Source organism: Typopeltis vanoorti, chromosome 4 (assembly GCF_054136105.1).
Source record: "Typopeltis vanoorti isolate ZY-2024b chromosome 4, IOZ_Tvanoo_1.0, whole genome shotgun sequence".
Classification (NCBI taxonomy): Eukaryota; Metazoa; Arthropoda; class Arachnida; order Uropygi; family Thelyphonidae; genus Typopeltis; species Typopeltis vanoorti.
This window is the reverse complement of record NC_143552.1, coordinates 161,763,950-161,781,755: the sequence shown is the minus strand read 5'-3', so window position 1 is coordinate 161,781,755 and position 17,806 is coordinate 161,763,950. Positions and strand designations below refer to the sequence as shown.

General features: G+C 36.5%; 2 protein-coding genes across 2 annotated transcripts in view; one reads left to right on the top strand and one right to left on the bottom strand.

Moving 5' to 3' along the window:
* Positions 1 to 3,632, top strand: part of LOC150107804 (D-dopachrome decarboxylase-B-like) — a 41,767-nt gene extending 38,135 nt beyond the window's left edge. The window contains exon 3 of the mRNA XM_090392058.1: positions 2,234 to 3,632. Within this exon, the coding sequence (XP_090248184.1) occupies positions 2,234 to 2,288 (55 nt within the window). The 3' untranslated portion in view covers positions 2,289 to 3,632. The remainder of the gene's footprint in view (positions 1 to 2,233) is intronic.
* Cdc45 (cell division cycle protein 45) overlaps positions 2,526 to 17,806 on the bottom strand; it is a 309,294-nt gene continuing 294,013 nt past the window's right edge. Inside the window, exons 19-20 of the mRNA XM_090392057.1 lie at positions 8,563 to 8,639; positions 2,526 to 2,661 (exon numbers count right to left, since the gene is read on the bottom strand). Of these exons, the coding sequence (XP_090248183.1) occupies positions 2,597 to 2,661; positions 8,563 to 8,639 (142 nt within the window). The 3' untranslated portion in view covers positions 2,526 to 2,596. The remainder of the gene's footprint in view (positions 2,662 to 8,562; positions 8,640 to 17,806) is intronic.

The following is a 17,806-nucleotide window of genomic DNA, read 5'->3' as shown; positions in this document are numbered from 1 at the left end:
TGTTTTGGGAAAATTTGGAGAAAAGAGCAAAGCTAATAATAATGGCAAATACCTGTTGGTTTTCTGCTCAGGATATAGACTTGTTATTACTAACACCATGTTCCAACATAAAAATGTGCACATATTCACATGGAGAGAAGAGGCAAGGAATAAGAAAAGTCTCATTGACTATGTTATTGTTGATAGATGTTTTCTCCCTGGTGTAGGACACCAGAGTGTACAGAGGATTTGAAATTGGAAGTGATCAATCACTATTTAGTGTTGAGCAGGATAAAATCGAATTTCATATTGAAAAGAATGACATGCAAGAAAGTTTTAAAGCGAATAAAAGTTGAGCATCTCTCAGATGTGAACTGTAGACTAAAATACACAAAGATTATTGAAGAAAAATTGAAAGAGTTTGAGAACAGGAACCAAACCTTGGAGATTCAGTGGCACGCCTTGAAGAAAACCCTGATTGATTCAGCTAGAGAGGCATGTGGTGAAGTTGTCTACAAGGATAGAAAAATTAGAACTCCATTGTGGACACAGGAAGTTAAAGAGGCAGTGAAGGAAAAAGAAGAAAGCATATCAAAAGTTCCTGGCAAATAAGTCAGCTTGTGCTCTAGAGAATACGGATACAAATGTAAGAAAGCTAAACACTGTGTAAAACTAGCTAAACAAAAGTCATGGGAGGACTTTGGCAAGAACATAGAAAATAAATATCAAGAAGGTGGCAAAATATTCTGGAGGTTGTTGAAGAAGCTTAGGAATGGAGGAAAGAGTGCTGTAAAAGGAGTTAGAGATAATAAAGGTGAAATGAAAACGGGAGAAAAAGATATCCTTGAAGTATGGAGTAATTACTTTGAAAATTTGCTAAATGAAACAAGCAGTGATGACAGTACAATGATAAAAAACACTGACCAGGTATGTAGTCAGGAAGACATATCCATACTTTAAGTAGAAAAAGCCATCAAAGGCTTGAAATGTGGAAAGGCAGCAGGAGTAGATGATATTCGACCAGAAATGCTGAAGTGTGGTGGTATAAAAGTCTTACAGTGGCTGCACTGCATAGTTCAGAATGCCTGGACAGAGGGACGAATTCCCAATGATTGGAGTAGCGCTCTCATAGTACCCATATATAAAAAGGGAAATAAAACTGAATGTGAGAATTACAGAGGTATATCCCTATTGAGTGTTCCTGGTAAGATATATGCAATTATACTTGAGAAACGGATGAGAAGAATTGTGGAAGAAAAGCTTGGTGAAGAACAAGCTGGATTCAGGCCAAATAGAGGCTGTCAGAATCAGATCTTCACTTTACGACAAATAGTTGAGAAAGCATGGGAATATAACAAAGATCTGTATTTAAGTTTTGTAGATTTGGAAAAGGCATATGACAAGGTGCCAAGAGAGAAGCTGTTCAATACACTACAGTTATATGGTGTCAATGGGGCATTATATCAAGCATTACTTAATCTTTATTTGAGTTGTAAGTCAGCAGTTAGAATTGAAGGAAGTACAGGAAGATGGTTTAATGTGAAATCTGGTGTGAGACAAGGATGTACATTATCCCCTCTGTTATTCATTATCTATATGGATCACATTATGAAGGAAAGCTTCAAACTCAGCCGTAAATTTTATGTTCGGATGTTGGTTATTTAGATGTTCCAGGAAATTCAGTAAAGATTCACGGCCATGGCTCCAAATCAGGAAAATATCATCAATATCTCTTTTCCAAATTCTTGGTTTTAAAGGATAAGAGGAGATGTCTTTAACTTCCAGATCTTCTAAATAGATGTTCGCAAGTACAGGTGACAATTATTTACCCGTTGCAAGACCATCATTTTGTTTATAGATGGTATCCTGTGTGGATGCAATGAGTAAGACCATGATCTTTTTAGGTAATTTATCTTTGATTAGTAAATGAACTTCTTCTGTAGGAACATTAGTAAATAAGGAAACTATATCAAAACTTGCCATGATTTCATCTTCCTTAATAATAATATCTTTTATACATGATACAAAATTTGCAGAGTTTTTAATAATTTATATATATGTACACACACACACACACACACACACACACACACACACACACACAAAAGACAGTATTTCAGCAGAGAGATTTATGTATTGAAAATATTTTCTCTACATGTCCTTAAAATTCTTTCTCTTTAGAACATTATTCAATTTAAAATATGACAAATTTATATTAACAGGATATTAATTGCTTTTTTTCTCCAACTTTCAGAATTATGATGGTATTCCATGACTTGAAGCCAGAGCAAGTTTCAAAACCTCAATAAAAAATAAAACCAGAACTACTATTCTAAAAATATAAAATTTCTTTATTTTTTTTTTCCTTTTTGAAAATGCAATGTTAATAACATTTACTGAAAGAACAGTTTGTTTTTTTTTCCTAATGTAAAATTACTGTAAAATAATATTAAAATTAATTATTGTAAATTTTCATAAAATTACTTTTGGAGGCAGCTTTGTGCCAATATCATAAAATGATAACGTTATTATTGTCACTTGTTATGCATCTTTTATGTTTATATTATTATAGTCTAAATATCATCTAGTCATATTACTCTTTCGATGTTCTTTCTGTTTAACTAAGAAGTGCAACCAATGCATCAAAGAAAGTCCCCTTGCTTTCACTGGTTAGCTGAATCACTGTTAAAAAAAAAAAAAATGAAAAAATTTAATGAGTGAAAATATAAATTAAAAAAAAAACTGCATTTAGAACATATAAAAAAAAAAGCTCTTATACTTTTAAAAGTAGTAGTGCAATTACCAGTATTTTAAATATCTCAAGGAGCCATATTGTTTTTAACCAAAATGTCTCTTTATTGATGTTCATGTAATCAATACAAGTAGCAGCTGTACAGTTTTGTATATTTTATTGGTACCATCAGAGTTGTGTAACAAATTGCAGTTTTGTGTGTTATGTTTGTGAATGTTTGAGTCACAATATGGAAAAAACTAACAGTCGCCAATATCAATTTAAGTTTGCCATTTTGTTAAACTGATTTACCATCAAGCTTGGTGATCTGAGCAATTTCCAAACTTCGTAACTAGGAAACAATTGTAAACAGTGCCACATAGCCTTTCTTTTTTTACATTAATTAAACTAGTCTTTGCATAATTTATGCCAATTTACAGCATAAGAACTGAAAAATACATATATTTTTATCATGAATTTAATCTCTTTTAAACACAATTGACCAATATCTGATTACTCATGTTTAGAAACTGTTACAAGCATGAAGGAATAAATATTCCACTCAATCTGCATTGATGTCTGAGGTCACAGCATGGTGTGGAATACTTGTGATCTAGCCTTTTTAAAGGACGCTGATTTAAATGAGTATTATAAATTTAAATATTAGCAAAACAAATCCCTATTTATGACTTCCATGAGATTTTAGCATGCTAACAGCAACCCACTATATACCCACAGAAATAACAATTTCTGAATTTAAGAAGTACTTGTAAGAATTACTTATGAGCCCGTGCTAAATATAATCATTTAGAATGACTAATCAGATGCTAGATAAAATTATTCTGTCACATTAAGTTTATCCTGTAAAATATGTGAAAAAAATTTAATAAACAAGGTTTAAACTTCAGACAACTAGCATATTATTTCAGCCTTTCATGCGAAACTTTGCACGTTTCCCAAAAAACTGAAAAATAATTATATGCTGATAGTATATCAACCTCATCTAATTTTTTGCTAAATTCACTGACATAACATTGAATGAGGATCATGTTTTATGTGATTCCTACTCACAAAGAGTTGTAAGCCTATAGTGTGTTCATGCCTTAGACCAATGCATTATGCCCTAGATAACGAAGGTACAGCATCTAACAAGTTTTGGCTTCAAATCCCACTGTGTCTGGATGTTTGTGAAAGCCCAGAGGGAGCAAATGATTTTCTTTGCTCAGTGAGAGCAGGGTTTTCTAAATTCATTCACATCAAAGAGTTATCTTTTTGTCAGCATAATTAAAAAAAAAAAAGGGTAGAACTGGGGGGGGGGGGGGGGGGGAATGATATGAAGCTTGAAAAAAAAAAAAAAGGATTGGTTACTTGCATCTATTTATTTTTTTTATTATCTTTGTACTGGTTATGGGCAGTACTACCGTTACATCTCGTCCTATCTAGTTATCATTGTAGTCATTCTCTGGTGGCAACGCCATGCCACCAGTGTGCCCTGTAGGGCCCTCAATGAAAAAACTTTTATATCCTTCTGCATAAGCTTAAGCTGTTTTAAGTCCTTATAGCTATCTGCGCTCCATACGCCATGTAAAGAGATGGTGGTGCTGGTAAACCTCGGAGTTGCCCCATGCTCCTCCCGTATCTTTACTAACTAGATCTTGGTTATTCTTATAATAGTTTACCTTATTATTATGGCTATAGGCTAGTGGGCGCCCTGTTCCCATCACCTGGGCATCAACTACCCAAACATCACCATCTCTTTTAATCACTAAGTCTGGCTTATGCAAACCTGCAGAGGTCCTATAATGTGGTTCCACCGCAGACTCCCAACTTTTGATCTTAAAGCGGTTGTTCAGAATGGAGACCACGGCATCATGCCTCCACACATGGACCCCGTGGATGCGGAAGCAACACTAGGCTATGTGAGACAATGTCTCACAGTAGTGGCAGCCAGCCCTACAGTTTGAGTCGTCACTACCCCATCAAGCTGTGAGGGCTCGAGTGGGCAGTGCATTGATTCTCATCCTGATAAGGTCAATATACTCGAACCCAGGGATGAGTCTGGTGCCATTCCTTATCCAATCATGCTGGGGAGGCACCAGAGATGCTCATCTCTTGTGTTCTGCGGGTGCTGACTCAATTAAGGTACCTTGATAATGGGACCAGCCTTTAGCCTGCCTAAAGTCTTCTTGTATTAATGGGCTATAAAAAGCCTCTCTGCAGATAGGGGAAGAAGATAGTTCTATCTTCTTCTATCTTTTTTCAGCATAAGTAAAAAAGGGTAGAACTGGGGGGAAATTATATGAAGCTTGAAAAAAAGCATTGGTTACTTGCATCTACCATATAACACACCTTGCTGGTTACACACCACTTGGCCTACAGTTAACTAAGATACATAAGAAGGGTGAAAAACAGGTGAAACCATCTTGCAACATCAACGAAACTAAAAAATAGAAAACGGATGCTTGTAGTGAGCAAAGGGTGCTAGGCCATGTAAAGTCCAACTGATGAGTGGGAAGTAACAGGAATAATATCTAAGATGATAATACACTCCACTATCACATACATAATACCAGAATCATACATACATACATAATACAAGTTATACTTTCCATGGCATTATGTAAATATAAATAGAAGTTGCATGCTGTTAAGTTCACAATGTAAGGAATTGGTTCAAGGAATACAAAGAACATCACTTATCTTAAATGGTCAGCAGATTAATCAGGTCAAAAAACCTGTGAAGTGTTTAAGCAACACAGACACTGTCCCTAAATCATCCATTCAGGGACAATAAGATACTTTGCAGACATATCAAATATATAAGCTGTTATCCATGTAAAAGGCAATCCAGCATGGCATTTGGTTGCGGATTCAAATCCCACTGTGGACATGGCAATGTTTTATGAACTAAGCCTTTAGATGGTAGATGAATTTCACTGCCTGGTGTGCGACCACCACCACCTTGCATATTAGAAGCCTGAAATGGCTTGCAAAAAGTCCCATGTCTCTAGGACAGGATTTCTAGATTACCTAATCCTCTCATCCATGGGTACTATAGGTAACAACCTTTTGTGGGTGAGACAAAAACACACCTTATCACAGATCCTTGGAGGCATATTTTTCCACACCAGTTTGAACCATTCTTCCTTAAGTTCCTGTGCTACTGTCGAATACTCTGGTTTTCAGTTTGCTCTAAAATGTTTTGCTGGGTAGAGACAGTGGATTTCTGTGCAGGCTAGTCAGCTTTTCTACATAATTTTTCTCAAATTATATCAAAATAGCACCCACAATATGATATGGTGCATCGTTTGTTCTCTAAAATCTAAACAAGAGAAACAATTCCAGACTTCACAAATCATGGGATCATGCACTCCAGAAGATGCATTCTCTGTGCATCTTTCACATTACACCTGCTCATTCATTCAGAAAAGGATAGCGCATGATTCGTTGCTCTGTGATACAATATTTGTTATGCCAGTATAGTCTGCACTGTTTAGTTTATGTGCTACTCCTTATATAGTGTCTTATTTATTAACCAGGACTTCTGGTTGATCGATTCCACAGCAGATTGCTGACATTTCCGTTTGATCCATAGTGTTAGTTTTGGTTCTTCATATGCATTTCTTGGTTGAGAGAGCACTTTTCTGCTGATAATGTTGTCTACAGGTGAAGCTTTTATTAGTGTCATGCACAGAGAAGCTACTAATATTGCATCCTATGCTAACCTCTCTTTGGAAGTTTATGTTCTTCTCCTCATTATGCTGAACAACATTGAAGTACATTTAAGTTTAAGGTTATATCTGTGTGCCTTATGTAGCAATATAGACCAAAAATACTTATTTCAACATAGTAAATACCGAGCAAGTCATGAAACATCTGGAAACTAAATATTCAGTTTAGTGATCACACAAGGTGCCACAATCATCTGCTTTTTATTTTATATATACATAATAATCCCACATTATGTTGAGAATATTCACACAATACTGCACAAAATATGCATAATATTCATACACAGTTTTCCTTCAAATTAGCATGTCAGATCTTATATTTTGGTCTTTAAGGCACCACTTCTTCCTGGTCTTCCTCTGGATCTTTTTCCTGCAATCTCGGTAACAAAATACTGTTATGCCAACCTTTCTTCCATTCTGTTTAAGTAACCATACCTTACCACCTGAGATTAGCAGTACTCACACATTCCTGAATGCTAACAATGTCAAGTTCTTTTCTAATATCCTCATTTTAATTCTGATTCTGCCATCGATGGCATATGTTCCCTCCCTTATTCTTTCTCAGACCTTTCATATTTGTGGTCTCCAATCTCTGATCAGGCGTTTTATTTCTAACCCAGTTCTCAGATTCCTAAGTTAAAATTGGTTTGAACTAGAGATAGGAAACCAAATTGAATTTTATTGATATTTTTCTTTTTTTGAACTTAAATCTAAAAAGTTTGGAATGAAATTGAAAATAAATTAAAAAAAAACTCGAATCCGAATTTAAATTGATAAAAATATCAGTTCAAAACAAGATAGAGAAATAAGCCCATGATTAAAACACAAGAAAAAAAAAATTTCATTCTCTCTCTCTTTCCTCCACCAGATAAGATTAGTCACTCACTGATTCTCATTGGGGGGTTCCACTTTTTTAAACTATATAAGGGGAGGGAGCTGAAAAGTTCCGATGAATAGCCAGAACATAAATTATATTAAAGCAACTGATATAACCATAAGAAAGAATATATCATAAATCCTTTAACCCCCTATGTTTCATCAAATTGTAATTTGTTCTTTTTCTTTTAGGATATATGAGGGAGTGGGAGTCTGGAAAGTTCTGATAAACGCCTAGAACAAAAATCATATTAAAGCAACTGATATAACTACAAGAAAAAATATACAAGGATACAAGAAAAGAATATAAGAACATAAGTTACCTTCATAACTCTGCTACTAGTATGTTCTTTCTTGTGGTTATATCAGTTGCTTGAATATAATTTTGTCTAGGTATTTATCAGACCTTTCCAGATCCCCCCCTCGTATAAGACGACATGTCACTAGGTTTTGAAGAAATTCAAAATTATCACAAGTTTTCGGCACAATTCCCCCCCCTTTGATGCTTCCATTTTAGTGGCCTCATCACCAGAGCAATCACATCACACCACAACGGCAACTCTGGCTAGTGCTGCCTTTCAACACACAAGACATGAGCAGCAGTGGCTAGACAGGATTCTGACTTAAAAGCATTCAGTCCTCAATCTACATGAAGCAGATGTTTAAGGTATCTATACCCTGTTGCTCCATATGACCTCTGGCATATATATATATATAATCAGCCATATGTGTAGTGATGGAGTCCATCACTTCATTAATGCCAGGTCAGGCTGCTGAAAAGTCAGCCAGTCACATGCTCACCTTAATCTGATGAGATCACTAGAATGGAAGCATCAAGGTAGCTTTAAGACTATGCGGCTGCTGCTTCCTACACTGCACCACTCAGGTGTGATGTGCAGGCACCAAATCATTTGCAGATGACTTAGGTACTGGTCTAGGTGTCGTGCTTAGAAGAGCAGCCACCATGCTGTGATTTATTGAGACATCCTCCATCCTGTACACTCCCTGATGAGAATACATATCAAGAATTTGATGACGACATATACAGGAAACATTTGTACTAGAGTGACTATTCAGAGAGAACAAGAATCAAATTAGATTAAGATTCCCATCCTATTAAAAAGAAATAAATCATGTCCGTATCGCAGAAAGAGCAATGCAAAAAAAAAACAACATAAAGCTACTAAAAGAACTGTTTCTAAGTTTCTGAACTGAATTTTTATTTGATAATAATGTGATATTTACCTGACTCATCAAAATAATCACGAATTACGGTGCATTTGACTCTGTTGCTGATCTGTTCAAATGCTTTACCAAAGAAACTGAAAGAAGACAAATATTGAATGATTCCTAGGTAACATGTTATAACATAAAACTTTGGCATTTCGTTATATTATATAAATATTACATCACTTATATCATGAAAGTTACCAAACATCTGGATATCTCCAAACTATTAAGTCAGATAACATTTTTTCTGAATGTTTTGTATATTTTTATACCCTGGTGAAACAGCAGGTTTCCAAAACACACATGATTATGCAGTATTCTTTCATTACTAAAAGAATGAACTCACTCACAGTCTGTTTATACAGCACAAGGAAATATCACAAGGTTATAATATTATGACAAATGTCAGTCAAATATACTGGATATATTTTATGGTTCTTAGTGTTTATAAATTCTGTGTCAAAATAATCAGAAGTCATAACTGATCTCAATACCACCATTAATTTCACTTAAAGAACATTAATAAAAATTCAATAATATCAGATTCTACTGGCCTGGTTTGCTGAGAATAGCAACTTCGTTCTCTAACCCTAGTCTGTGGATTAAAAATCCCATTGTTACATGGATATCAGACAGTCTAATTGGAGACATGAATTGGCTTGAAGTGATCAAAATTATTCAAAAGTAATGACAGTTCATCATCATCATTGCAGGGAATTAGATTGTTAAAAAAAAACAAGAAATCTAATGCCATTTCAAGTGCTGTTTTTTTTTTTTTTAATTATACTTAAATGTCTGATACTTATCTCAATTTGCAAGAAATTGAATCAACTAACACCATACTTTGTCCCCTGCAGAACAAAGGCTACACCAAATCTATTATGTTCCCATATATCTGAGACATATCTGAAAAACTGACAAAAAATTCTAAAAATATGCACCCTTATAACCACTTACAGACCATATAAAAAAATTGACATCCCTTATCTGCTCCCCCAAAAGACCAGCCACAGACCTTAGATCTGCCAAATGTCTACCATGTTCCATGCAGTTATAAGCTGTCCTATTAGAGCCCAACAGGTATGACACCCAACATGAAGACTACATATGGTTCCACCACTACAGCCACTCAGGGCTTGTCAACCATGTCACAAGATACTATGGGGGGGGGCTGCTTTACTCCACAAGAGCAAATTCGAAGACAAAAGACTTTTCCTCGAATCTGTCAGCCTTAAAGAACTATCGAACCTCAATAAATTTGGTTGTATAAAACTTCCTCAAATCTGGGAAGCACAAAACCTGAGAGCTTCAGGCCTAACAGCAAAGAATACTTCATCTCAGCCCACTAGGGAGTAGTAATATTTTAAGACTTTAGCCTTATCTTTGTTGCTTCTGCTTCAGTCATACTCTATGCAGTACCTGTATGCACATATAAATTTATTTGTTGTTCTCTGATAGTAGCAATTTGACTTTTTTGAAATATTGGAAATATTAATTACAGTTTCATCTAATTAATTATTATTACATCTGACCCCCCATGGGGTCACAGACTCATTGTGGGAGGTACACACTATTGCACATAATGCTCATCCAATCATGCGTTAAACTGATTCAATGTATCTACACTCACAACACACTCAGGCAATGCATTCCAACCACTCTCCATGCAAAGAACCTACTCCTCACTCATTCTTTTTCATATAATGGGGGGGACATACAATGCCCCCCCATTATATGAAAAATCTCCTCCAAGTCAACCCGACTAGCTTACTAGCTTATATGTCTCAATCATATCACCCCCTTCCTCCTATTCATGATGCTCTGCAATTCACATTCTCTCAATCTGTCCTCGTATACTCTGCATCCTTAAGACCACTGACCACCTTTGTGAATCTTCTCTGGACCCTTTCCAACATATCCTCATCACCATGAAAACCCAGTGACCAAATCTATGCATAATAATCCATAAGAGGCCTAAACAAGGACTTATACAATGACATCATAACCTCTTTATTTCTTCATGTCAGGGTCCTCTGCATCATTGCCATTATCTGATTCGACATCTTCACAGCTTGTGCAATCTAGCTCCTGAATTTCTCATCCTTGTCCAACACCACTCCCAAAATTTTTTCAGACCTATTTCTTCGAAAATAGGTCTGAAAAACAGGATGCGTCTTATACGCAGATACTCAGTTTTTTATTATTTTCATTTCTGGAAATTTTCTCTGTTCTGAGTTACGCAATTTCTTTATTGCTTCCTTGCAGTATGTGAGAGCATTCCAGTTATGTAGAGCAGTGTTTCTCAAATTTCAGACATCCACGTTCATATGATTGGTGCGGTATTAACAAAAGATCGTGCTGCTAAATGACAAAGACAAGCTGACAGTTGAATTGAAATGCCAATTCTCTTCAACCGAATTCCCTATATAATATCTAAAACACATTCACTATATATTTCTTCATTTTAACATGTTCACTCAAACAAAACCATATGTTGAACCAGCAACATATGGTTTTGCTTGAGTCATACAGCATTTCCTGTGGGAGGGGGGCATGCGAATCATTAGTTAGTGCTGTTTTTATCCCGGTTGCCTCTAATTGCACTGTTTGTTGAGAAACATATTGCACAGCCTGCAGATGTCTCGGTACCTTATTCAGTGATACAATAGGAATGTTTTACGATCTCAAACTTCACGGATACATTGAATTTTATTCTATGCGTTAATGATGCATAGCCGAAAATTCCCATAGATCCCCTGAAGACCTTTCACGTACCCCCCGGGGGTATGCATACCACACTTTGAGAAACACTGACGTAGAGTTCAGTGGATGCGCATGCGTTGTCATTGACGATCACAGCTATGTCCTGTTCGTTTAAACTTTCCAATTGTTGTCACAGTTGTGAACGGTGATAAATTTCTGCCATTAAGTTTTCTCTAAATTTCTTGACAAATTATGGCTGAAAAACGTCGGCATTGTTACAATATTGCATACAAGCTACATGTGATTGCGTATGCTAAAGAACATGGAAACAGGGCTGCAGAGAGGCATTTCGGACCACCCCAACTGAGAAAAAAGATAAGAACTTGGCAGAATCAGGAAGAGGATTTAAAAAAAGCAACGCACAGTAAACATAACCTACGAAGTGAAACTGCAAAATGGCCAGAACTTGAGGCAGAACTGAATACTTGAATTTTAGACAACAGAAAAGCAGGACTTTCAGTGTCTACAAAAATGATTATTCATCAAGTGAAAACGATAGCCACTAACAGAGAGATCGCCAACTTTACTGGATCAACATCATGGTGTTCAAGATTCATGAAGAGAAACCAGCTATGTATGCGGATAAAAATATCACAAAAGATGCCAGCTGAATATGAAGACAAAATGATTGAATTTCATTGATTCGTCATTAATGCAAGGAAACGAGAACATTTTGAACTTGCGCAAATAGGAAACATGGATGAGGTTCCGCTGACTTTTGATGTGCCCTCAAACAAAACTGCAGATTCCAAGGGCACTAAAAGAGTTAAAAAAAAAAAAAAAAAACGCTTGCCTGTGCCAGAGATCGACTAACTCGGGAACCAGTCAAAAAAAACCTTAATGAAAGTTCCTTTAGTTGGCTATTAGACTTGAACTCAAAGTCTATCTTTGGGTAGTTTAGCACTGCGGAGTGCAAAAACCACTTCCACTGAGCTACACAGGCTCTTTGGCACATCAACAAATTTGCTAAATGTCTAAAAAAAAACAGCAGCAAGTTAAAATTTCTGATGTCAGGCTTCGACAATGTCAAATAAACACTGTAATAAACTTATTTTCCTTCACCCTCAAACCAGAAGCATTTAATGCACTATCTTTGCCACAACTTCGCTCTTACACCTATAAAAATTCCTAGAGAAGAAACTTGATCCAGATTGAACATGATATTCTCAGTCTCTACCCATATTGCCAACATTATCAGACTGAAATGTTTCCAATGTACTAATTCAAGTAAAACCTCCAAAAATAAACTCTCTAATTATGGACATCAAAAAGAATAATAAAATACACAGATCAGATCACTTCAGAAACTCCTTAAATTAGATTGGTAGGCCATCAGATCACTTCAGAAACTCCTTAAATTAAATTAGGTAGTCCATAGGTATTGGGGGAGACCCTGCCTCCCCCAATACCTGTGGATTACCTAAAAATTCACATATGCCCAATTATAAATGCCATTGATTCCACTGATTCACCCACATACAAATTAGCCAAATATTTAGCAAAAGTGCTTTTCCAGTATACTGGCCACACCCTATCATACATAAAAAAATTAGCCCACTGTAATAAAAAACCTCACACTCCAATACACTGGTATTATGGTCAGTTTCAATGTCTTCCCTCTCTGTTCATCAATATCCCACTTACACACTTTAGACTTTATTCAAATTGAATTTCCTCCAGATATTTCAGCCTTGTTTAAGTTCACTATGAATTCTGGCTATTTTGTTCAGCCAGGAAAATTCTACAAACAAATAGAGGAGACAGCCATGGACTCCTCTCCCCCACCCCTGCCAGTTAATTTCTTCATGGAAACATTTGAAGAGAAAGCTCCAAACTCTGTCCCGTATAGATCCACTGTTTGGCTATGCTTTGTTGATGATATGTTCTCCACTTGGCCACATGACCTGGATGCTCTCAACATATTTTTTAACAGAAACAATCAACATCCCAGGATCCACTTCACATTAGAAAATGACAGCAGTCTCCCCTTCCTGGAGACTTTAATTATCTGCCAGCCTAATGGATTCTTGTCATTCTCTGATTACAGAAAATCCAGACACTCCGGTAGATACATTCATAAACAGTCCACCCACCCCATCCCCAACAGTATAGAATTATTAAAACTTTATATAACAGTTATAAACTGCAATCACTATTCCATATAGCCAAGGCATATCCAAAAAACTAACAAAAATCTTTAGAAAAATACCAACTTTCAACCATTCACAGACCATTTAAAAAATTAGCATCCCTTATCTGCTTCACCAAAGACCAGCCACAGTCCTGACCTGCCAGGTGTTTATCAGGTCCCTTGTAGTTGTAAACTATCCTACTATGGCCAAAGAGGCAGGACAACCAACATCAGAATTGATGAACACAAGAAAACTATATCCATTTTCATCACTACAGCCACTCAGGACTGTGCTGACCATGCTTTGGACACCAACCATAGATAATGTTGGAAGAACACCACTCTACTCCATCACAGCAAATGTAAATGCAACTTTTCCTTGAAATCTGCTTCTTCCTTAAGAAACTAGCCTAACCTCAACAAATTTGGTTGCTTGAGACTGTCCCAAATTTGGAATGCTGTCATCCTCTGTACTTCAGCCCCACAGCTGACACCCAATTTAGCCCATTAAGGGGCACTATTTAGGTTCCACTCTCAGTTGAATGCTCCATCTTCATTACTTAGTATAGTGCCTGCATGCACATCTTATTATACAGGGTGTCTGGGCTAGAGGTATCTAAAAATAACAGCTTATAATGCAAGAACCGCTCATTATAATTTCTCAAACTAAAGTTCAGTCAATAAGAAATCTTTTCCAAGATTTGTTTTGTCATATATTTAAGGTCATTAGTGCATATGCACAAAAACGAGATAAGAATGGCTATTGCCTCAGTTGAGATGAAGATGCCACAGCAGAGGGTGCAGTGTGTGTGCTTTAGTTAGATGAATTTAAAGTTGGTTAAGCATGTTTGGCCTTTAGGTCTTTCAGCCTACTCTCAGTTGAATGTTCCATCTTCATTACTTAGTTGGAAATGGAATGTGGATCCTCTTACAACAAAATCCATTCTTCAGTGGGATAAGACTCTAAAAGAGATAGAGAGTTTGGTTTCACAAACTAGGAAACACCCAAAAAAGCATGCAACTGATGAGACTATGGATCGGGTGTGTGCATCATTCTCTAGGATCCCACGTAAGTCAATTAGACAGGCTAGTAATGAACTGCAGATTCCTCATTCAACTGTTCATGACATTGTTCACAAAAGTCTCCGTTTGCGTGTGTACAAACTTCAACACCTTCAGCCAAATGTTCACTGCTGAGATGATCAGCTGTATCGATGACAATCCCAATTATCTTGATCTGTTGTTATTCAGTGGTGAGTCAACCTTTCACATTTGTGGAAAAGTTAACAGAAACTACCTTTTGGGGTACTGAGAATCCTCACCAAGTGATTGAAAATAAAAGGGACACACCAAAAGTCAATATCTGGTTAGGAGTGCACAAAAATGGTATCATCAGTTCCATTTTTTTTTTTTTTTTCATAGATCCAACAGTGATGAGACACACTTGCCTTGACATGCAGCAGATCTTTGCTGTTTCGAAGATTCCCCTAGGTTTCACATTTCAGCAAGATGGTGCTCCACCATACTTCTATCAAGATGTTACTACATTTTCGAATGAGACATTTCCTAGACGTTGGATTGGAAGAGGAGGCCCAACTGCCTGGCTGCTTAGATCTCCAGATATGACCCCATTGGACTTTTTTGCATGGGACTTTATTAAAGGCTGTGTGTACCAGAGAAAAGTTCGAGATTTGGATGATTTCAAACAGCATATTGTAGCAGCAGTTGCTCTAATAATGCTTCAGATGTTGGAAAATACTTGGCAAGAGTTCGAGTATGGTTTGACATCTGTCGAACTAAAAGGTGCCAACATTGAATATTTGAATAAGTAATAAGCAATACTTACAGCAATGTGTAGTATTGAATACCCAATACTTACATATTGCTGTCATTTAATTTTATTAGTTAATTTATTTATTTTATTATAGCTTGATTTTCTTCACCAATATGAGGATGTACTGAAAAGTGGTGATCAGCATGAAGGAATTGAGGTAGAACCATGTAACTTACACATTATCCTACATATTCCCCACCAAGTGTTATTCACTTGTTAAAATGCTGTTGCAATCCTCTGAGAAAAAGTCTTTCCTTTGTTGCACAAACCGGTCCTCAGTTGCAAATATGACTTCATCTATAGTAAATTTTGTTCCTTTTGAGTGTTTCTTTAAATCTGAGAATAGGAAATAATCAGATGGGTCCAGGTCTGGCGAATAGGGTGGGTGAGGCAAACATTGAAAGCCTAAACTGTGTATTGTCTGTTGAGTTTCATGTGTGAGCAGGTGTACTGTCCTGAAAAAAGCAACACACCTCTGCTCAGTTTTCCACAGCATTTTTCCTTCAGAGTTATTGAATAAACTGCTGCTGTAACAGTTTCACCTTTTTTGAGGTACTTGGTAAGGATTACACCAACCATATCCAAAAAGACAATGGCAAGAACCTTCCCTGCTGACTTTAAGGTTGGAAATTTCTTTGGCTGTGGAGAACCTTTGTGTCTCCACTCCACTGACTGTTGTTTGGTCCATGAGTCATAGTGATAAAGCCATGTTTCATCAACAGTCACAATACGAACCAAAAAATTTGCACCTGATTTCTCAAAATGAACCAAAATCCCTTGAGGTGACAGCACATGTTCTCTCTTTTGTTTGGCATTCAACATTTTGGGACCCACTTCACTGAGAGCTTTTGTATGTCCAGATGTTGGTGGATAATGACCCCTGCTTGTTCTCTAGATATCCCCAGAGTCTTTAAAATGTTTTTGGCTGGTATTTGTCTATCATTGAGGATCATGGCATGCACTGTATTGATGTTTTCAGGTGTGATCACTGTGGAAGGTCTTCCTGATCTGGGGAGCATCTGTTATCTCAGGATGTCCAGTTTTAAACTTTGCCACCCATCTGGCAAGTGTTGGATATGCTGAGACACAGTCCTCTAAAGTCTCACACAAAGTTTGGTGAATCTCAGTTGTAGACTTTTCTTGCAGCACGAAAATCTTGATGACAGTCTGCACACACCTGTGTCTTTGAATTTCTTCAGAGGTTTTGAAGAAATTCAAAGAAAACATGTTTTATGTTTTGTTATATATCCTAAAAGAAAAAGAACAAATTATTATAATTTGATGTAACATAGGGTTGAAAGGTTTTAAAATATGTTCTTTCTTGTGGTTATCAGTTGCTTTAATATCATTTTTGTTCTAGGTGTTTATCAGAACTTTTCCACCCCACTCCCCTTTGTAGCTCACATACCATATTTGAATTTCTTGTATTTTTTGTAGACTGATAATTTTTTTTCTGATTCAGTACTGAGCCATAGATCACATTTTGCCTAGCTTTTCTCTTGGCATAGAATTAAATGTGGAATTTTTCAGCAGAAATTCCACATTTAATTTTATCTCCAATTTTTATTTATGGCACTAAAAGAACAACTCCAATCATCCAGATTTCGACCTTCTGAATTATCTAATGTATACATTATAAATGTTTTATATATCTAAATATTTGAGCATTTCTAGTTGAATATCATCAAGCTTGTGATGGCTTTTTCTACCTCAAGTATTGATATGTGTGTGTGCTGCTGACTGCATTACTATTGAATATTTTCCACACTGTTCTGGCACTGCTTGTTTCATTTAAGAATCGTTCCAAGTAATTGCTCCAGGCATCTAGAATATCTTTGTCTTCAGTTTTCATCACCTTGATCATCTCTGATTCCTTTTACACCTTCCTTCCTTTCTAATATTTTTTTCAATAGCCTCCAGAACATTCTTGATGATACTTCCCATGATTCTGTTTAGCTACTTTTACACACAGCTTGAATGTAAGACAGCTTTCTCTGTATTTCCTTCGGGCACTTGCTGATTTATTTGCTAGGAACGTTCTTCTTTTCCAAGACTGCCTCTAAATTCTCAAGCCCACAATGAAGTTCTAATTAGCCCATCATGGTAATGATGGGCTAATTTCTTGGTTGAAGGATAATAATGATGAAAAGTCCAATTTACAAACTAGGGTTTAGAAAAGTAATGGGTGCTTAAGAGTCAAAGCTGTATAACTGAGAGGAGACATCCACATAGCCTTTAAAGGAATGTGGAGAACCGACCAGGGCTTCTGACCTAATCTCCAATCCTCACCTTTTCATGATGCACCCTGTTGGGTATCTACTTGGATACTGAACGAACGAGGATGGGTTGTCAATTTGGGATTTAGCCAACCAAAGTGTATTCTTATTGGTTAAACCAAAATAAAAAAATGAAAAAAATGATGGTACAACATGAGAAAATTTCATGCCGGCTGGGGCTTTGCCCGGTTAAACAAGGGCCTCATTGTTTTCGCCAGGGAACCAGGACGAACAGCAAAAAAGTCAGCTACTGGA